The sequence below is a fragment of the Balaenoptera physalus genome (assembly GCF_965194825.1).
Source record: "Balaenoptera physalus genome assembly, chromosome: 20".
In the NCBI taxonomy this organism is placed as follows: domain Eukaryota; kingdom Metazoa; phylum Chordata; class Mammalia; order Artiodactyla; family Balaenopteridae; genus Balaenoptera; species Balaenoptera physalus.
In genome coordinates, this window is record NC_138901.1 from 52,787,793 (window position 1) to 52,809,012 (window position 21,220).

At 53.9% G+C, this 21,220-nt stretch overlaps 1 protein-coding gene and 1 long non-coding RNA gene across 8 annotated transcripts; one reads left to right on the plus strand and one right to left on the minus strand.

Moving 5' to 3' along the window:
- Window positions 1–418: 418 nt before the first annotated feature.
- Window positions 419–16,321, minus strand: P2RX5 (purinergic receptor P2X 5; the record flags this gene model as incomplete). 7 transcript variants are annotated; one of them, XM_082443894.1, is made up of 14 exons in its annotated part: window positions 16,030–16,321; window positions 12,344–12,494; window positions 11,637–11,708; window positions 11,278–11,353; window positions 11,095–11,191; window positions 10,756–10,836; window positions 10,363–10,501; window positions 9,736–9,872; window positions 9,204–9,297; window positions 8,989–9,054; window positions 7,941–8,024; window positions 6,889–6,971; window positions 5,675–5,827; window positions 2,140–4,266 (listed from the first exon to the last, which is right to left on the minus strand). In XM_082443894.1, the coding sequence occupies exons 1-14, from the start codon at window positions 16,164–16,166 to the stop codon at window positions 4,197–4,199; spliced, it is 1,440 nt and encodes a 479-aa protein (XP_082300020.1). In that variant the 5' UTR covers window positions 16,167–16,321. The 7 variants fall into 7 exon arrangements, with proteins under 7 accessions (XP_082300025.1, XP_082300020.1, XP_082300022.1 ...); XM_082443896.1 differs by lacking the exon at window positions 5,675–5,827; XM_082443897.1 differs by lacking the exon at window positions 5,675–5,827 and having other exon boundaries at window positions 7,941–8,037.
- Window positions 3,421–8,475, plus strand: LOC309651323. The gene is made up of 3 exons (XR_014258000.1): window positions 3,421–3,525; window positions 4,716–4,794; window positions 8,339–8,475. It is a non-coding gene; the product is annotated as an uncharacterized lncRNA (long non-coding RNA).
- Window positions 16,322–21,220: the final 4,899 nt, after the last annotated feature.

Consider the following 21,220-nt stretch of genomic DNA (forward strand, 5'->3'; position numbering starts at 1 on the left):
GGTATGGGGAAAAGTGAGCTGATTTACTTAACCATTCCTCTATTGTTGGGCAGTAAAACTGTTTGAAATGTTAGTATAAAAAAGACTGCAGTGCATGTCTTCACATCTATATCATTTTGAGGGAATTTAATAAGCTACTAGAAGATAAAAACTTGATTCCAAATGCTTTCCAGAGTTTTATCAGATTATACTTATTAAATGAAAAGGACCAGTTTTATCAGTGCCTTCCTAGTCCTTTAATGTTTGCTCATTTAAAGAGTTTCCTTTCATTTGAATTTCTTTGCAAGACAATAAGGAAAGTAATATATTGCTCACTATTTGTTTCTTGTGTCTGCCTCTTTTGGTCTTGCCTTCTTTACATTTTCCTCTAAAACACCAGGTATCCATGAAAATATGAAGGAGAAAAAATCAGGACACATTTAAAGTTAACACCTTTTATTGTTTTATAACCAAATTAAAATGTCAGAAAATACATATATTGGTCAGGACCCTGAAAATGCTTGCCATCTCCCCCCTTTAATTCCATGTGCTGGCCTAAGGGGAAACAGCTGAAAGAAAGGTGTCTTTTGTAGAAAGCATTCTTGGGTCCACTGGAGAATATGCTCTGAGGAGAGTTGTACCACTTGGGGAGGTGGGGGGCAGGTTGGAACCAAGTGGAGCCCTTTTCCAGACATGCAAATTGCCATTCCAAATGGGATGATTTAAGGACTTCCCAGGGCACTGCAGACCCCAGCTGGGGTTCTCGGAGACACCTGGAGGAAGTCACATTCCCCCCTTTATGACTGGTTCCCCAGGGGTCAGCTAGCCACTGAGAAAGGAACTGATGGGGTTGGGGGGCACAAAAAGGCATCCATGACTGATCAGTCCTGATGACCACTGCATCAGGAGTAAAGGGCACTTTGCGCTTTTTTTTTTTTTTAATAATTTTATTTATTTTTGGCTGCACTGGGTCTTCATTGCTGCGCACGGGTTTTTCTCTAGTTGCGGTGAGCGGGGGCCACTCTTCGCCGCATTGCGCAGGCCTCTCATTGCGGTGGCCTCTCCTGTTGCGGAGCACGGGCTCTAGGTGCGCGGGCCTCAGTTGCTGTGGCTCACGGGCTTCAGAGCACAGCCTCAATAGTTGTGGCGCACGGGCCCTGCTGCTCCGTGGCATGTGGGATCTTCCCAGACCAGGGCTCGAACCCATGTCCCCTGCACTGGCAGGCGGATTCTCAATCACTGCGCCACCAGGGAAGCCCGCACTTTGTTCTTTCAATGGCTGGTCCCTATGATGTCACATTAATAGCACCCAATTTAAAACTTTCCCATTGGCCAGCATCATGGTACTCCAAAGGCATGGAATAGGTAGATGGCTTTAGGCCAGGGCTTGAACATAAGCATAGACAATTCTTGTGATACTGAAATGTCAGCATGGAAAGATCTTGAGGGGCTGGCATGATCATCTTTCTGATGAGGTGCATCGAGGGAAAGGGGCTTTCCCGAGTTTGAAAAGTGCTCAAATTCCTGCTTCTCTTCTTCCCACTTCAAAGCCAGTTTCTGTAAGATTAATGAGCCTCCCACTCATTTACCAAGTTTATGCAAAAACGCGGGCAGGGGTGGTGCTGTGCAAAAGCAAGGGAACTGGCTGTGTGTGACACCATCCAGGAGCTTTGATGGGGGCCACTGGCCAGTCTGGCTTCCTGAGCATGGGGCCTCTGACATGTAGGGGAGAGGCCACCTGGAAAGCTTTGCTGGACTTGAAGAAACAATTAGATTAAGTCCTCCATGGCAGTAAGTTTAAAGGGGCAACCCTTAAAATTAAAGAATGTCAACTTGATGAAAGCCTCACAGAAGCTGCTCCAGTGACACCGTCTGCATTCCATTTCCTCAGTTGCTCTTTCTCACGTCTTTTCTACGTGTGGTTCCCTGACCTGGATGCTTCCCCCATCACCTAGTTAGACTGCTACTAACCTTTCTGACTTCAACTTGTGTGTCACTTCCTTGTGGAAACCTGGCCACTCCTCACTGAGGACTCTCAAAGCACCCCATCCCGTTTGTGATTGATGTGTGACCCCTAGACTCTGAGCACCTGGGCAGGGACCGTTTCTGTGCTGCTCGCCACTGTGTCACCAGCAGTAGTCCAACACCTGACACGGTAGGTACTCAATAAATATTTACTGACTGAAGGAATAACTGAAGGGAGACATTTCCATTCCAATATAAAACAGCACAGCCGTCCCCAAGTGTTGTGGCTGCTGCCAAGCGATTCCAAAAACAGGTTAAAAGAAACCAGACCAACTTCTAAGCGGCCGTGACCCCTGCCCTGTTTACTCCCAAACATATAAGTAACATGCTGTGTTATCAGATCCAAGGGTTAGCCTTAGAGAGGAAGTGAAACACCACAGCAAATCACCTGGATTTTTCACTTTCTCTTCAGACAGCAGGTTGGGCTTGCTGACAGGTCACCTAGCAGCCCAGGGGAGGAGCTGCTTGATCTAGAAGGGGTCCTGTTCTGGGGACCACGCCCGTGCCCGAGGCCGGCCTCGCCAGAGACCTTTCCACCCCTCCAACCCTCTTGTCCAAAGGCCCCAGTGGAAGGATGTTTACTCCCCGCTACAGTCAGGGCAGATGCCCACACGGCACCCAGGCTTGCTGGGTGACGGGCAGCACTGCAGGCCTTGGCTGCCAGGTGGTTTCAACAACCGTGATTGAGTTCTAGATCCCTCCCCTTGCGTTTACGCTGGGGCTCCTCCGCCAGTGCAGAGGGAGAAGCGAGCCAGCCGGCTCCCCAGCCCAGCATATTCTCTCGCATCTGACAGAGACTTGGTCTGACTGCAGGCGGCAGGAAAAGTTCATTTCCTGAGGGAAGGCGTGAGTAACCCAGTGGATTCTCAGCAAGACAGGTGAGCCTCTTGGAATTGGTAACACAGGTTGCCTCAGGGAACGGGTGGGAGGGAAGCTTTTCACTTCTTTTCTTTTGTACCTCTTAAATTTTGAGTCATTTAAGTATGACCTAGTCAAAATATTTTAATTTGAATGAATTGAGCATAATGCCACTTTCCCGAGGGAAGGAAGGGGGGAATCTGCTTGGTCTCAAGGTAGCTTGCAGTAAGTCTGACCTGGAAATTGACGCCACTCACCAAAGCTGACCTTTTCAGAACCAGGCTTTGTATATCTCCTCAAGCACTGCTTCTCAACCTTTCACGTGCACATGAATCACCTGGGAGTCTTGTTGAAATGCAGGTTCTGATTTAGGGGGATGAGGGAGGGGCCTGAGACTGCATTTCTAACAAGCTCCCACATGATGCAGATGCTGCTGGTCCACGGACCACACTTTGAGTAGCAGTGCTTTACAGCCACTGAGGGAGGGGGTTGAGGGCCAACCTAGTAACAACTGTTTCCACTAGGCGATTGAGCGCCATTCGTCATCTCATTAGCCCTTCAGGTGGAGCCTTAGAGGAGACGGAGGGAAGCCGAGCAAGGACCCTGCAAGCCCCACAGAACAGCAAGAGCCAAACCACACAGGCAGATGCGTCTCCCATCTGGGTGAGACGCTATCCCCTGAGCTTCCCGAGGCTCTCCTTCCTCATGGCCAGCTGCCTCCTCACAGGTCCAGCCCTTTCCCAGTTGCCTCCTTGGCCACCTTTAAATTTCACCCCTGGGGGCAAGGCCAAATGTCCTCTTGGGTGTTGGCCAAGGTCTTTCTCTGAGGAGCCATCTTTCGCTCTAGGGATTTGTGCAGGTCTCAGCTAGAGGCTGGAGGAAGGCCGGAGTGCTGGGCCCAGCTGTCATGTCTGTCGGCTCTGAAGGGAATTACATGCGTGCTCCCCTCCCTGGGGGTCAGGTCAGTGTCTCATTCAAGCATCTTTTGGACAGGGCCCAGCCCACAGCAGGCATCAGTGTTTGCTGTGTGAATGAATGAATAACTGAATGCCCTACTAAGTTCTTGGGAAAAATGAAAACACTTTAGGCCCCTGGCCTGCCCTCCACCCCTCCCCTCCCCAGGGCCTCTTCTGCATGAGCCACTGTGGCCACTGGGAGGCTCCCCTCCCCACACACACAACAAAAAGCTTGTAGCAGGATCCCAGAGCGCAGGAGAGATGGCTGTGCCTGGAAGCCCCGTCCCATGGGGATGACGATGACTCTTCCCAGTTCAGAGCTGTGGGCAGTTCTGCCCTCAAATCTTCACCAAATCTGCTGTCAGCCGACAGCTCTGGCTATGCCTCCACGGTCTGCAGGTTCTGCAGCTGCTCCACATTCACCTTTCCATTCCCCTGGCGGCCAGACCTGTGTGTGGGCGGATGGGGGCACTGAGGACGCTTGGGAGCCCTGCAGGCAGGGACGGCCTCCCTAAAGGCAGACTCCGCCTGCAGAAGCTCTGGCTGGCAGCGCGGCAGGCAGTGAGCGTTTGCAGAGGACGGCAGTCTGAGGGGTCCCTGGCCGCAGCCCAGGCACGGGGAGGCGCTCAGGCCGCGGCCTCTGGAGCTGGCCCAGCAATGAGCAGCCGCCGCGGCCCCGCAGCAACAGGCGAGGCTGGCCAGGACCAGCAGGGCAACCGCTCTTTCCTCTTGCAGGGGAAGGAGCTCGGGTGAGCGCCCAGGAAGTGACAGTCAGGGAGCGGGGGGCGGGGCTGGCGGCACAGGCCTACCCCAGCCTCTCCGTCTTTCCTTCCTCACTCCTCTCCATCCTTTGCCTTCCCTCCATCCTGGCGCACCGCTCTCTCTTTCCCTGCCCAGGCCCAGCTCCCCACTGGAGGCTGCCAATCGCTGAGTCAGCAGAGAATGGACGCTCGAAGCAGAGGGCAGCCAGCCCCAGGTCAGTGAACGCCTCTGACGTAGCTGACGAGAGGAGAGTCAGGGAACCCTACTCACTGAGCTGGAGGTTTCCCTGTGTCCAGCCCCCCGGAACAAAAGGGAAAACAGGCCCAGAAAGGGCCAGGCACCTGCTCAGGGGCACATAGCAAGGCAGGGAAGCAGAGCAGGCCCGAGGGCTCCCTCCCACACCAGGCTGTGGTCAGGTCTACAGAAAGCGCCAGGCTGCCCACGGCTTCTGGGCAGTGCTCAGGGAAGGGCAGCCTGCAGGTCACCTGTCAGCACAGCCACCACTGTCCTCAGGCTAGGGCAGCTCCAGAATTTCCACATCAAAGAGGAGCTGAGGGGAGGCATCTGATGAGGCGTGGAGGGATGAAGGGCTCGGTAAGGCAAAATAACCTGATGGAGACCTGGATTCTAGGAACCCATTGCCCAGGTTCAAATCCCAGCTCTGCCATTTATTAGCTGTGTGACTTGAGCAAGTTACTTGACCTCTCTGAGCCTCAGTTTCCTCATTAATAGAACAGGGAATATTAATGTCCACCTCATTAGGTTGCTGAAAAGAGTTCACATGTACAAAGAACTCAGAGCAGTGCCCAGCAGAGTAAGCCTGAGTAAATGATAGTACTGTTACTGTCTTAACATGCGCACAGCATAGCAAGCAGACAGGTTTGTGGTCACTCAGGGGTACTGGAGAGTAACAGGCATCGTGGAGGGGCTAAAGCACCACCAGCACCCCTCCCCCCAGAGTCCAGCTTGGATGGGCTCTGCTGGGTCCCTGGCATCCTGCCTTGTGGCCAGGTCACCCAGAGCAGGGAGCACAGTAGCCAGCTGGGCTGTCTCTGCGGGCCTCGGTCCTGGCCCTTGGCTGGGCAGCCCCTCACCTGGCGGGCTGGAGGAGCTGCCTGCACACGCAGCCATTCTCCTTCTGGGCGCCGCCTCCATCCTGCACCTCTGGCTGCTCCGCCAGCCCCGCCGCGTCTGGGGCCACGCTCTGCTGCGAGGACTCTGCCATTTGGGCGAGGACCTCTAGGTCCCTGGGCAGGACATGACCCATTAAACCTGGCCTGTGGGTCCCACCTCCTCCCTGGGACTGGTAAGCCACTCGCCCTGCAGGGGGCACCCCTCTTCCCCCAGCAGCTCAGCAGGGATGGCAGGTGCACTCAGGGCTCAGCCTGAGAACCAGGGCTGGGGTTCAGTCCAGGCAGATGATGTGGGCTGGCCCTCCGCCCTGTCCCAGGTTGGTGCCCCTTCCTGTGCACCCAGCCATCAGGACTTCCCACTCATACTGTTCTGCTCCTCTGAAAAACACACACACACACACACACACACACACCCACCCACCCACCCACCCATCAGGACTTCCCACTCATACTGTTCTTCTCCTCTGAAACACACACACACACACACACCCACACACACCCACCCACCCACCCATCAGGACTTCCCACTCATACTGTTCTTCTCCTCTGAAAAACACACACACACACACACACACACACACACACACACACACACACACACACACACACACACACACACACACACACACACACACACACACACACACACCCCGCCCCCAAGCCCACTGCCCAAGAGAGCCTAGAAATAGGCCCCCAGAGTGGGGGGGGGGAATCGTTTTTTTTTTTCCTTCCCTTACCACTCCAGCTTCCCTCAACCCAAGCTCACCAGGACCACCAAGTCCAAGAATCCTAAAATTATAGTTGCTGGAAGGCACTGTATGTAAACCAACACTCTCATGTCACAGAGAGAGAAACTGAGGCCCAAGGAGGCCTGGGACTGGTCCAAAGTCACCTGGGGAGACCGTGGCAGGGCCAGGCCTGGAAACCAGGTCTCCTGCCCATGGCCTGGGTGGTCTGGTCTTCTGCCAGCTGCTCTGAAGTAGAATCCAGTTTTGTAGAGCCAGTACTCAGAACATTCCGCCTTACCCAGCCCTTCCAAGGGAGCTCCCCGTATTCAGCCCTGCCTCTACCCCACAAACGCCGACATAAAACCAGGGTAAGCGTTCTGAGCCAGGGAGGGGGAGAGGCTGACCTAGTGGGCTCCCCTAGGGCCACTGGGAGGAAGCATAACTGACCTCACTTCCTCATATTTCTTGTCTCGGTAAAAGTGGCTTTTTTTGATGAAGTAGATGAGTACCAGGTCGCAGAAGAAAGACCCCTGCAAAAGAGTTGGGGTCCCTGACTCAGAATCCTAGACTTCCAGAGAGCACCCGGCCACTTGACACCAACTACATCCCATTTGATCCTGCAGCAACCCCTGAGGGGGGCTGCGCTCAGAAAGAGGCACCTTTGTCCAAGGCCACAAAGCTGGTCCATGGTAGAGCCAGCCTGTGGTCCGTCTGACCCCTCAGGTTGAGCACTCCGCACTACCCTGATCCCATCGAATCGCGCCTTCAGCCAGTGTCTGCTGAGCACTCACCAGTGCCAGGCACTGCCCTGGGGTGTGGGAAAGAGCACGAAAGACAATGCGACCCGCTGGGGACTCCCCCTCTGGTGCCGGAGACGAGCATATAAATTATGACAGAGTGACAGTGTCCCATGATGGGGAGAGGAGCAGGGGGAGCAGAGAGAAGATGGGACTCTACTCAGCCTGGGGAGGGACATCTGGGCCGAGTCTTGAGGCTGAATAGGACTGTATATAAGGACAAAGGAAAAAACGCTCGGGAAGGGCACTGCAGAGGACAGGCTCGTCACGCCTGGGAACAGGGCCAGGAACAGAACTGTGGCAGTGCGGGAAGATCCCTCTAGTAGGCAGTGAGAGAGGGACTGGAGGGTATCTGAACAACAGAGACACCACAGCAGCGGTCAAGGAAAGATGAGGAGGCCTGAGCCAACCCAGCGGACCGACCCACTGACGCCTGAACACAAGCTCTTCAGACCAGAGTGGACGGCGCAAATACCGGTCTCCTCCACCAGAGGGCGACTCCACCCACTGCACAGAGAGGAGGGGGCGGGGGGTGGGAGAGGGTTGGTGGAGGACCACAGGTGAACCAGGTCCTCTGACCCTGGGCATGGCACAACTTCTTCCCCCACCCCGCCCCCAATGCCAAAAAGGTTATCAATTCCTTGTTCCACAGAGAACACTCCTCCCACCCCCCACCCAGCCTCTACCACTTTTCCCCGTTACCTTCATTCCACAAGTGTGTCCCCAGATGCCTGTGTTCTGATTTACCCCCATCATAAGAAAGTGATGTCCGAAGGTGGCCCCTGTCTAGGGAAGTGACCTATGCAAACATGCAGGGCTCCCCAACAGTGTTGCTGCAGTTAAGAGGAGTCCCTTGGGGCCCACTTTCATCCACTGACCACCTCTCAGGAGCATGGCCTCTTTGAGTCCTGCGACAGGACACGATGTTCCTGGTCTCAATAAAAAGTCAGTCCTAGGTCCTCCTGGAAGCCCCCATGGGGCTGCTGTGACCTCCCGGGCAGAGGAACCAGGGACAAGGTTGCCAGAAACCTTGGCAAGGGGCTTGCTGGTATGGGTGTGAGCCACTCTTGATGACTGCCTTGTCTTTAAAAAACTTCCAGAAAAACAAAGGGGCATGAAAGGTCCAGAGGAAGCCTTTCCCTGCCCTCCAGCCGTTACTTCCTCTCCGGTGGCCCCTCTGCCCAACTGAAGGGACAGACCTGGACTACAGCCCGATTTCCCTGCCTCTCATCTTTTTAGCCCCGTGATTCACACCCCGGGGGCAGTTTGGCGATGTCTGGAGACATTTTTGGACGTCACAGCTGTGGGGGAAGGTGCTGCTGGCGTCTGGTGGGTAGAGGCCGAGGACGCTGTCAGACACCTTACAATGCACACAGTCGCCCCACAAAAAAAGTGATCTGGCCCTACATGTCAACAGGGCCGCGGCTGAGAAGCCCTGTGTATAGCCGGATCCTGCCTCTTTCTAGCAGAAGTGGAGACAAGGCTGCGCAGGATCCCAGAGAACCCCCCGCTGCAGAGCCACAGGCAGAAGCCTCTCTGGCTCTGGAAAGAGAAACCCAGGCAGTCACGGCCACCTGGGGGCTGCTGGAGGGGTGTGAAGTCCCAGAGAGCCCTCTTCACCCCCATCCGCACTGACCTCCCCAGTTCTGGTTCTTTCTGGCGCACTGGGACAACTCCCCTGGGGCAGTGTCCCCCCTGCCCGCCCCCGCAGGTGCTCGGAGGGTAAAGGGGGTGGGGGAGAGGTACTCACCACACCCATAAGCGCCACCCCTGAGCCCACGTTGATGATTGTGGGGATGATGTTGAACTTCCCTGCCTGGAGCCCAGAGAGACAAGGTGGGGTGAGGAACGCAGCAGGACAGCGGGATCCCCAGGGACTCCACCAGAGCCAGCCTGGGGTCCCCCCAGCATGCCCCACCCTCCCAGGACCTGCCCAGCTTCAGAAGGGGAGCCTCACCCACACACCTTGCCGTTCACCATCACATCAAAGCGGATCCCATAGGCTTTAAACAGCGTGCGGAACTCCACACCAGCTGCGTCTCGGTAATACTTGGCAAACCTGGGGGAGACACGGCTCGGGGAGCCCTCGGCCTGCCTGGGTCTTACCTGTTTGGCAACACAGGCTCCGCTGCCTTGGAGATTTATAACCCCACCCCCACCCCAGGACCCTGGCATTCAGCAGCCCCAGGAAAGGTTGGAGACCCCCTTGCTGATGTGAAATAAAAGATTCGTTCAGATCTTTGAAGTTCTTGCCAGACGTTCCCCAAGAGGCAAGGGCTTTCCCACTACTGCTGGGCCAACCCGGGCCACCAAGGCCTCAGCTTCAGGGCAAGTCCAGAGCCATGGCCGATGCTTCTCTCCCACAGGCCCCCTGGCGGCCTCCCTGCACCTCCCACTCTGACACCCGCCTCCAGGAAGGGGTGTCATAGCGCTGGCACCCAGGCAAGGACACGAAACGTGGACAGGGTCATAAGGTGGCAGACTTAGCCCCACTTACCTGAAGTTGTACCCAGAAGAGAGAGAGTTTTCTGAAAATCTGTTGTCCAGACGGTTAAAATAATAGCGAGGGTAACATTCAGAGGGAGCTCTATCAAGGTCACAGTCCCATTCAATCTGAATTCCTATCACACCACCCTTGATGCAAAAGAGACAAGAATCAGTGCACAGAACTTTCTGGAGATAGAAGCCACAGACCAGCTCTTCATGGAGAGCTCGGGCAGGGGGTTGGCCCCACTGGAGCATCCTTCCGGGAGGGAAGTAGAAGGCCCAGGGTTCACACCTCGGGGGTGACTGAGAAAAGTGCGTCGCTGACAGCCCATATCCTCCTGCTTCGCGCTCCAGGGAGAAGGGAATGACCCGAGCGAGCACCTACTGCAGGACTGGCACCTCACGCCACAGCCAGGGTGCCAGTGGGGCTCCTGGCTCGGTTTCAGCTGATGCCCCAGGACTCGGAACCAGACGCAGGTGCAAGTGTGGCCCTCACCGCGTGCAGCGCAGCTAATTCTGGGACAGTCCCTGGGCAGGTGACTGCAGGGCCACCGCATCCCATGGGTCCTCCTCCACACCCCCTCCTCGTTGCAGAGCTCAAAGCTCAAGCCCAGAGCCCTCCAGCCCCACCACCCACCTGCACGGCTATCTCCTGGAAGTTGCTCCCCGTCCAGCTGACCACAGACCCAAGTCGGAAGATGGGGCAGTAGGGGTCCTTGGGGCCATATTTACAGGACTTCAGGAAAGCTCTGTCCGTGGTGTCCAGCACATTTGTCCTGCGTGGAGGCCATGAAGAGCCAGTGAAAAGAAGGTGAGACTTGCTGTTCCCAGGCCAGAAACCGGGCCTGACCCACACTGAGCCCTTGACTTTAGCCCCTCCTCAGATCCTGACTGCTTTCCCACCCCCAACATCCTCCAGTAAGAAAGGACACAGCCCTGCCGCCACTGCACGGGAAAGGGTGCCCCCTCATCACCCAGTGGGTCATTCCACACTGCGTCACATACACACCATGCACACGGGCCCACGTACTTGGAGAAGTTGAATTTGGGGAAACGAATGAAGTTCTTTATGTAAACAGTGAAGTCTTCAGCTTCGCCCAGGAGTGGCTTCCTGAAAACCAAGGCAGGACAGTCTGCTCAGGAGGCCCTGCCCCGCCCTCTCCATGCCTGTGCTGAGGCTGAAGCCTGTCTGCTCCCTGGGTGCCCTGGAGCCTTTGCAGAGGACAGTCAATTTGATCATGTCGGGGTGGTCCTGGGGCCTTTGTGGGGTGTCCTGGCTTCTCCCCCAGAACACGTCTCCACCATCGGGCTGGGACCCGCTGCCCAGGGCTGGGTAACTCCTCAGGGTCCCGAGGTTACAGCCACTCACGCGGGGCTGGACTTTGTCTCCACCGGGCACCAGGCGAAGATCTCACAGGTGCCCTTTTGCTCGCTCCCCGCCCGCAGGCAGCGGCCGGTCCTCACTCCTGCAGGGGTGGGAGAAGGACAATGCCAGGAACCTCCTGGTTCCAACTCCCCTTCTGCCCCCAGCCCTGTCTACTCCAGGCCTCACCATTTCCAGCCACAACCGGCTCCCCAGGAGGGCAGTCGCTGTCCTCACAGCACAAGGCATCCGGAATGCTCTCACTCTGCCAGGAGAGAAAGGGTGCCTGGCGGGGGGAGGTGCCTGCAGGGGCCCCTTCTCAGAACCAGGTCCCGCCCCAGGGTGAGGCCAGGGGTTCCTCCCCTGCCTGTGGCGGCTCACCCCTTGAGAACCTGCTTCTCCCCTGAACAGTGCAGGTATGCACGCTGGTGCACACATCCCCCAGGGCCCTTGGAGGGCGTCGAAACCCCTGCCTCAGGAGAGGGGTCACCCCAAGTACTGCTGGCAGCTCTCCCACCCCCTCCCCGGCTCTCTGCACCAAGACGCACCTCGGCACAGGTTTCCTGCCGCTGGTTGGGGGTCACGACCAGGTTGGTGATTACAAAGAAGACGTTCTCTCCCTGAGAAACCAGAGGGAGGTTGAGGAACCCCCTCCTGCCACTGGGGTCCCCCCTTCCCGGGGCTGCCTGGCAGGTGGTGGGACCTCTGCATGGGTGTTGCAGACACTGGGGCCACAAAATCAGTGGATCCCACCCACGAGCCCACTGACCTCGGAGTCCCAGAGCAGGTGTCCCTAGAGGGGTCTCTTCCATGCCCACAACCCCAAACCATTCTGACCTCAGCCCCCAGGCTCCAAGCTGAGATACAGGAGGAGAGAGAGGAGAAGGGGCAGTGATGAGATGGCCCGGCCCCGGCCCAGGGAACTGCTCCCAGGGACAGCGGCCAGTATAAGGGCGGGGCTGTCGGTGCCAGGCCACCCGACTGACACTGACCTGCAAGTTCTCTGGCTCCCATTTGGTCTCAACAGGCTCAGGGTTTGATGGAAACAGAGCAGCCCCGTAAGGCACAGCTGGGGAGGGCTGGGGTTTGGCATGGGGGAAAGGACCTGGGCAGAGTCTATCTGCAAACCCTGCAGCCGTCCCAGGCCAAGGAAGACAGTGAATGGAGGTCTCTGGGTCCCCAAGCAGTTTCCCATGTCACCCACCCGGATCCAGACCCTGCCAGCCTGGGCCCTTGTGCTGGGTGGGGCTCAGACCTGGGGTGGGATGACATAGTCGGCAACATCCCAGAGCCGCTCCCCAAGCTCTGAGGTGTTGGTGAAGGTCACACCCTTGACTTTGGTGACGATGCTGCTCTGCAGGGACGAGTCGGTGTCTTGGTAACACTTCTTCACCAGGAACACCCAACTGCAGGGAGGGGCAAGCAGGCGGGCATCAGCCTCATTGCTGCCCTCAGGAAGTTTCCCCAGGCCCCCAGCGGGTGGAGGGGGCAGGCTTGGGGCTCCACCTTTCCCACCAGCTCCTGGGCAGGAGTCACAACTCCCTCTGCCGCCTGAAAGCCAGTCCTGCAAGCAGCAGAGGTGACAAGCAACCCGAGAAGCGAGAGGCTGCTGCTCTCAGGAGCCAAGGCCCTGCAGCCGGGCAAGCTAGGGATGAAACCGGCTCACCTGCACTTGCCATGTGACCTTGGGTGAGCCAATGAACTCGGGGGGTCAACACAGGGCTAAGTGCACCTCCTTCCAGAGGGGTGAGGATGGTTAAAGGACATGGTGCACAACCTGGAACTTATCATGAGGAGACCTCAGACAGACCCAAACTGAGGGGCATTCTACAAAATTAGAGTGCAAAATCCTGTACTCTTTGACACCCAAAACACAAGCAACAAAAGAAAAAATAGGTAAGTTGGACTTGATCCAAATTAAGAACTTTTTTGTGCATCAAAGGACACTATTGACAAAGTGAAAAGACAACCCAGAGAATGGGAGAAAATATTTGTGAGTCACATAACTGATAAGGGTCTAGTACCCAGAATATACAAAGAAGTCTTACAACTCAACAATAAAAAAGACAAGTAATCCAATTTAAATATGGGCTAACGATTTGAACAGATATTTCTCCAAGAAAGACATACAAATGGCCAATAAGCCCGTGAAAAGATGCTCAACATCTTTAGTCAGGAAATGCAAATCAAAAACCACAGTGAGATAGTACTTCACACCCAATAAGACAGCTCTAATCCCAAAAATGGAAAATAACAAGTGTTGGTGAGGATGCAGAAAAATTGGTACTTGCCGGTGGGAATGTAAAAAGGTGTAGGTGCCGTGGAAAGCAGTTGGGTAGTTGCTCAAAAGGTTACCATATGACACAGCAGTTCCACTCCTAAGTATATACCCAAGATAATTGAAATCATATGTCCACACAAAACTTACACATGAATGTTCTTAGCAGCATTATTCCTAATAGCCAAAAAGTAGAAACAATCCAAATGTCCAACAGATGAATGCATAAACAAAATGTGGTGTATCCATACAATGAGATATTATTCAGCAATTAAAGGAATAATTTACTGACACAGGCTACAGTATGTATAAATCTTGAAAACATTATGCTAAGTGAAAGAAGCCAGACAAAAAAGGCCACATGTTGTAATGATTTGATTTATATGAAATGTCCAGAATGGGCTATAGAGACAAAAAGTAGATTAGTGGTTACCAAGGGATGGTGGTAGGGGAGAACTGCAAATGACTGTTAATAGACACAGGTTTCTTTTGGGGGTGATGGAAACGTCCTGGAATTAGATAGTGGTGATGGTTGTACAACATTGTGAATGTACTAAAAACCACTGAATTGTGTAATTTAACATGGTTAAAATAATGAATTACATGCTATGTGAGTTTTACCTCAATCTAAAAATGGTTTTTAAAAGATCCTGCACTCTCCAAAAAATGTCAGTGTCATAAGATACAAAGACACTCAGGAGTGATTCCAGATTAAAGGAGACATGACAACTGAACATAAGGCATGATTTCGGATTTTCTTTTCCTATAAAGGTAATTTTGGGGACAATTTACAAAAGGTCTATTGCATGGATGATAGTATTTTTATGTTAATTTCCGAATTTTCATGCTTGTACTTCATTAAATAAGAGAATTCCTTGTTTTTAAGAAATACACATGGAAGTATTTAGGAGTCAAGAGACATCATGCCTGCAACCTACTCAACAGAAAAAAATTGCACATGTATACACTCACATAGAAAGGGATAAGGACAACACAAATGTAGTAAAATGTTAACATTTGAGGAATCTAGGTGAAGGGCATTAAAAAAACTGTACTACTCTTTAAAACTTTTCTGTGAGTATAAATTACATCAAAATACAAAAAAACACATTTTTAAAGGAGACGGCACATGTAAATTGCTTAGCACAGCGAGTGCCAGGCACAGAGGAGAAGCTCAATGAATATAACACATCAACTTATTACTGAGGTTACTGTTAATTAGAGATTGTCCAGGTCAACCCCCCCTTGGTAAAGTTGGGAAAACTGCGGCAAGGGGGCAGGAAGCCACCTTCCTGAGGTCATGCAGCAGTTCTGTGGGATGCCCTGCCTCTCCCAGGCACCAACCAGGATGCTTCCACCCTCATCTCTGGGGGCAGAGCTGGCATGTCCTGGGCCCTAGGCTGTCCCAACTCCAAGGACCTCTGAGAGGGTTGTGACCCTTGAGCCAACCAGCCATTTTAGGAGGGACACGCTGGGCCTGGCCTGGACAGAAACATTCAGCAAATACTCAAGGGACAACCACCACCATTCATTCACTCATTCGTTTCACACCTGTCCCCTAAGCAGTTAGGGGACACCAGGCAGGCCCCGCCCTCATGGCGTCCCCAGACTGACAAGGGCAGTCAGCAGGAACATTAAGCAGATGATCCCCTGAATAAGCATGTCATTACATTGTGGGAATTCCGGGGAGGAGCATCGAGAGCCCAGGTGTGAGGGATGAGTGGGCGCCAACGACGTAGGGGAGGAACGGGAAGCCTGGCTGAGGAGCAGTAAGACGAAAGGCCCTCAGGTGGGGGGCAGCCAGGTGCCTTAGGGGTGAAGCTCGGGGATGAAGCCCGGCCTCCGGGTGGGAGCAAGGCGAGGTCAGGGCTGCCCTCCCTGGAGGAGCCGCTGCTGCTCCCCAGGTCAGGAAGTAGGAGGGACTCAACAGCATTAACTAAAGGAATAAAAGAGGCACATCTGCATCCCAGTTGTCTGGTGTCATTTCCTCTCCACCTGTCCCCTCCCTGCTTGGGGGTGAGGCCTCTGAACAGGGCCTGGCTGACCCCAAGGAGCTGCCCCTCAGCTGATGGTGCCAGCTCCTGCAGGGCGGGGGAGGGGGGCAGACAGAAGAGCTGGGTGCCAGGGAGGGTACAGGGTTTCGGGGCAGGACCCCCAGAGAGGCCAGCCACGGGTGGGGCGAGCTAGCCAGAAGGGAGTTCTGGGACATGCCAGGCTCATGAGTTGCCCCTGCCGGGAGCTTGGCACTGAGCTCAGTGACTATAAATAAACCACCGGGGGCCTGGGCCAGCCCGGGCTAGGGCCCAGGGGGGCTGCCATGACAGCTGCAGCCCAAGCCCCTGCAGCCTCGCCCCCTTCCCAAAGCCCAAGCACTGGGGGCCCCAGACCTGGAGGAAGGAACTGCCCACGGAAAGCCTCACAAATGGGGGGACCCAGGAACCCCGGCGCATCTCATCACCTCAAGAGCCCCTGGGGAGCTGAGGGCTCCCTCCTTACCCCCCACCCTTAAGCCCAACGGTACAAGAAGGGCCGCCTCCCCGAGCAGGGTCCCAGAGCCCAGTCACAGGGCACCCCCGGCGCCCCCAGGCCAATTTCCAGCCCCCGGAGGCCGCAGCTGCGGCCCCGGCCGGCCCTTCCCCCTCCCCGAGCCCCGGAGAACTCACACCACCAGGTAGGTCAGGATGGAGACCTGCAGCAGCCGGTAGAGCAGGCCCACCTTCTTGTTCTTGGCGATGACGTACTTCTCGGTCTTGTAGTCTAAGAGCGACTGGTAGAGCCCCTTGCAGCCCGCCTGCCCCATGACGCCGGCTCACCTGTCCCGCGATCGCGTCGCCACACGTGTGCCGCATGAAGCCGCCCCCGCCGCCGCCCGGCCCCCAGTGTGGGCACCGCTGCGCCCGGGTGCGCGGCTCACCGGGCGGGGGCCGGCGGCTGGCGAGGCCGCGGCAGCGCCGCCCGAGGCCAGGCGGGGGCCTCGGACTGCGACCTTGCCTCCTCCCCTGACTGTGACAGTGACACCGCCGGACCGCCGCCCGGCCAGTGGCCTGCGAGGGCCCTCCCAGCGATCGCCGCCCGGGAGGGGTGCGGTGAGAAGAGGGTCTCCTTTGGAAGCAACGCACCCCCTTCTCCGCCCCCAAAGAAATCCCGGGGGTCCTCCTATTGAATGGCCGGGGAAACTGAGGCCAGGGAGGGGGACCTACAACACAGGAAGTGGAGGCGAAGACGGGATAAAGAGCATTGACAGAAAGATACAAACAGGTTTCTTGATTTTTCTTGCTCCCTGGGGCAACCCTCGCCCTCCCCTCACAGGATGGGGGCTGGGATGAAGTGCGCGTTCCTACTGCAGCAGCTGTGGCCCGTTTAAACCCCCCCACTCCGGGGCAGTTGCCAGGCAGGCCCCAGTGGCCAGAGCACGGAGAACTCCGTAGGGCAGGGAGGAGGGGTGGGGTGGGGATGGGGAGACAGGCAGCCAAGGCCTGGGATCTTAAAGATGCCTGGAGAGAGGGCGGGGCCAGCTGTGGAAATGCTCCCAAAGCAAGAGATGGACCTCATCTAAGCTGCTGAATCAGCAACCCCTCACGGACACAGTGGAATTAAATTAGAGGCGGTGGGAATGGAGATGAGGACACCTCTGAGAAGATCAGGTTCAGAACGTGGGACAGACATCGAGAGGCGGGGCCCTGGGTGAGCTCGGTGTGCGTGTGCACGTGGGTGCTGGGCTGTGCACGCTCGTTTTCTGCATTTCACTCACTGCCATCCTGCAGCCTGACCGGAAGTGGTCCTGCTCCTCTCCCTAGCCTGGCTCTCACACAGGAACAAGTTCCCTTCCCTGAACCACAGGCTCTGGGAGTTGGGAGTTGGAAGGGACCCTCAAGTTCACCAAGTGTGACCTCCTCTCAAAGTAAAAGCCTGAGGGCAGCACGTCTCCAGTTTTAGTGAGCGTGGGTATCATCTAGAAGAAAAAATGCAAATTCCTGGGCCCTGCCCCAAATATTTTCATTCCCTTAAGACTAGGATGGGGCCTGCAAATCTGTATTTTGCTCTCAAGCTGCCATTTCGGAAGCACAGATTTTTGCAACTGTTCATCAATTTCAATTCAAATGCCATTTCCTTAAAAAAAAAAAAAAAAAAGTCCTGTTCTTACTACCACCCACCAAAAGCGCCTCCACCCCAAACACTTTCTATCCCACTACCCCTTCTTATTCCCTTAGAGCCCCTGTCACTCTTGAATATGATCTTATTTACTTATTGTCTGTGTCGCCTACCAAGACCGTAAGCTCCAGGAGGGCGGGGACCTTGCCTTTGGCCATCTCTGCACCCCATGCCCACCGCTATGACTGCTATATAATATGTCAGTACATATTTGTTGAGTGAAACTCAGGCCTGACTTTTTAAACAGGGAGATTTCAGCTGCCACCCTGTTCCAGTCATGACTGGGGATTTTGGAAGCTGACATCATCCAGAGGGAAAGGCTTAGGAATTGTCACCAGGCCTCCCTTCCTCACTCTCCTGCCAGCCTCTTCCTCAGCCCTCCCCTCACACGGCTCTCCAACACTCAGAGGAGATGCAGCCTCAATGGAGTGACATCACGCCTTATGAGGAGGCCCACCAACCTGCTCTTGTTTGCCCTCCAGTGTGGGCAGCCCCTCCTGAACCCCCCATGGCCCAGCCAAGACCAGGCTGCAGTTTCTGACAGAACTATCCGGATGCTTTACAGACCACGTGAGGGACATCCAAAGGGGAAAGCGCTGCTCTCAGGGCTAGGGCCAGACCCCTCCTTGTGGGCTCCCTCACAGCTTCTTAGGCTAGATCCAGACCCATTAGTGGGTCAGGACATCAGTTTACTGGGTTCCAACCAGCATATTCACAAAAAGAAAATATCAGAGTGTGTTTAAGGAAGTAAGTGTAGACAGTTTGGTGAAATGTTTGTTTGAAGTATGTGTGTGCGTATAATGACGTGTAATATATTTCTTCTTGTGGGTCATGGTCAAAACAATGTGAAAAATACTTCCCTGGAGCTGCAAACCTAAGTATCTGCAATCTACCTCCATATCACTGGGGCCGGCTCACCTCCCAAGTTCAGGTCTAACTCCCATTATACGCAAAGTGGGAGAAAGGGTCTTTGCTTTTTTACTGGCCGCACACGCAGAAGTTCCCGTTACCAGGGATCGAACCTGCACCCCCTGCAGTGGAAGCGCCGAGTCTTAACCACTGAACCGCCAGGCAAGTACCAGGGTCTTTGCTTTTTACGTTTGCATTATGAGAAGTTCAAGTCAGGGATGTTTCCAAATCCAAGATGAATTCTCCACTTGAAAGAAAACTACCTGCTGTCTTTGAGTGGTTTTTCCAGTCTCTACCTAAACCCATCTCAACAGGCACCCTGTTCAAATGATCTTCGCCACCACTACTGTGCGAATGCTTATCAGCTTAGCAAGTAGTAAGTCAGGGGTCAGGGGTGAATGGCTAGTCCTCAAAGTAGTCAAAGCCCCCTTCCCTCTCCTCCCCCAAAGGCATCCACATCATGCTTCATTATAATGAGTGTCGTCCACCTTAAAGAAAGGGGCTGGCAGTGAAGGGGTTGACCAATCTCATCTGGTTCGTAAGACTGTCTCGTTGGATGATTTAAGGTAGCTGCAGTGAAGTGATGGGGAATTATAAAATGAACTCAAAAAATATTCTCCAAAAATGTAAAAGGAAGCAAAAGAGAAATAAAATACAAATCTCATAAAATAACGTGGTCCTTGGAGGAGAGGTTCAGAGGTTACTTATACCTAACGAACGAGGTTCAATTTCCCACCCCAGAGGAGAGGAGGGCTCAAGCGAGGCCTGAGATAGGAAATCTGAATCTGTCTTAGGGCACAAAAGCAAGTCATCACAAGGCAAGGAGAGCCCTCCTTCAGAGCCCAAAATATCCTGGATGACCTAGAAGGGACAAGAGTGGGAGAGGCGTGGCATGGAAAGGGTTTCATGAAGCAATTTTTCTTTTGCTCTGAGGAGTCCTGCTTTGATAAACACATTCCATTAATAGACATTACTGGTCCATTTAAGAAACAGCATTTCTCAGGGTATATGCCCAGTAGTGGGATTGCTGGGTCATATGGTAGTTCTATTTTTAGTTTTTTAAGGAAACTCCATACTGTTTTCCATAGTGGTTGTTATCAATTTACATTCCCACCAACAGTGCAGGAGGGTTCCCTTTTCTCCACACCCTCTCCAGCATTTATTGTTTCTAGATTTTTTGATAATGGCCATTCTGACTGGCATGAGGTGATACCTCATTGTAGTTCTGATCTGCATTTCTCTAATGATTAGCGATGGTGAGCAGAGTGAAGTAAGTCAGAAAGAGAAAAACAAAGACTGTATTCTAACGCATATATATGGAATCTAAAAAAAAAATGGTACTGACAAACCTAGTTGCAGCGCAGGAATAAAGAGGTAGACATAGAAAATGGACTGAGGACTTGGGGTGGGAGGGCGAAGCTGGGATAAAGTGAGAGTAGCATTGACATATACACACTACCAAATGTAAAGTAGTTGGCTGGTGGGAAGCAGCAGCGTAGCACAGGGAGAGCGGCTTTGCGATGACCTAGAGGGGTGGGATAGGGAGGGTGGGAGGGAGGCTCAAGAGGGAGGGGATGTGGGGACACGTGTATTCATATGGCTGATTTGCTTTGTTGTGCAACATCAATTAACACAGTATTGTGAAGCAATTATACTCCAATAAAGATTAAAAAATTAAAAAAAAAAGAAATAGCAGATATTAATGTTGCTTCAAAGAGTCAACAGGAAGAAGGAAGCCTGTCTCTGCAGGAAGCATTTCTGAGTCCTGTCTTAAGTGATGGGTTCTTACTCATTACTCAGTTCTCAGAATGTGACCTGGGGAAAAACTCCACTGCGGTGTCACTTTAAAAGAATAAACCGTCAAATGCTGGTTCACTGGGCACTGAAAAGGATAAAGATTCAAACTCAAACCGACCAAACCCACACAGCGGCGCCAGCACGAACGCGGTACACGGTAGAGAAAGATGGTCTTGCTCCGGCTCCTGCTGCCTGCAGGGTTTTCCCCACAACCTTCACGGAACAGCCCTCGTCCATCCCCACCTCTCTCTCCTTGAGTTCACAGGATTGTAGTGATGCACCGAGAGCAAGCAGGACATCCTCGCGTGAAACCCGAGAGTGGGCGCGGCGTCCACAGCTCCTGCACTCAGCCCTCCCATAGAGTCTTCCTCTTTGTTGCAGTCTCTATCCCCACCGGCCTTTCTGGCCTCACAAGCCCTTTACGCACACCAGCTTCAGGGGAACTGACTGACAGCTTTATCACATCCCGCACTTTCCAACCCCTGTGCCTTTGCTCAGGCGGCTCTCTCCTCAGTACTTCATGGCTTCAAGGCTCAGCCTTTACAGGGCTTTGTCTCCTTCACAAAGGCCTCCTGGATCCCTCTCCTTCTCTAAATTCCCAAAGGACAGGATGTTTCAGGAAGTTACAGCTGAGTGCGTATCTTATCTGTCCTATAGGGCTATGAAGGCAGAAAAGGCTTTACCACTCTGCTCCACTGGGTCTATAATGAGATAAGTGGTCATCCAGAAGAGAAGGGGGGACGGGGGGAGGGAGGAAAGGAGGAAGGGGGGAAGGTTGATTCCTGATCATCCTGCCTCTACCCATTAGCCTGCATATTTGAAGTGCCAAGAGTAGAGTGACTAAGCCTTTATTTTTGAGTGTATATTTCAACAGAGATAATTCTACTAGAGCATTATGTTAAATTTGTCTCCTGAAGCAACTTGTTAGTCATCAAGACTCCAAGTCTGTGCTGAGCGCTACCCATTGACAAAGTGTAATCAGATGAACAAACCCTG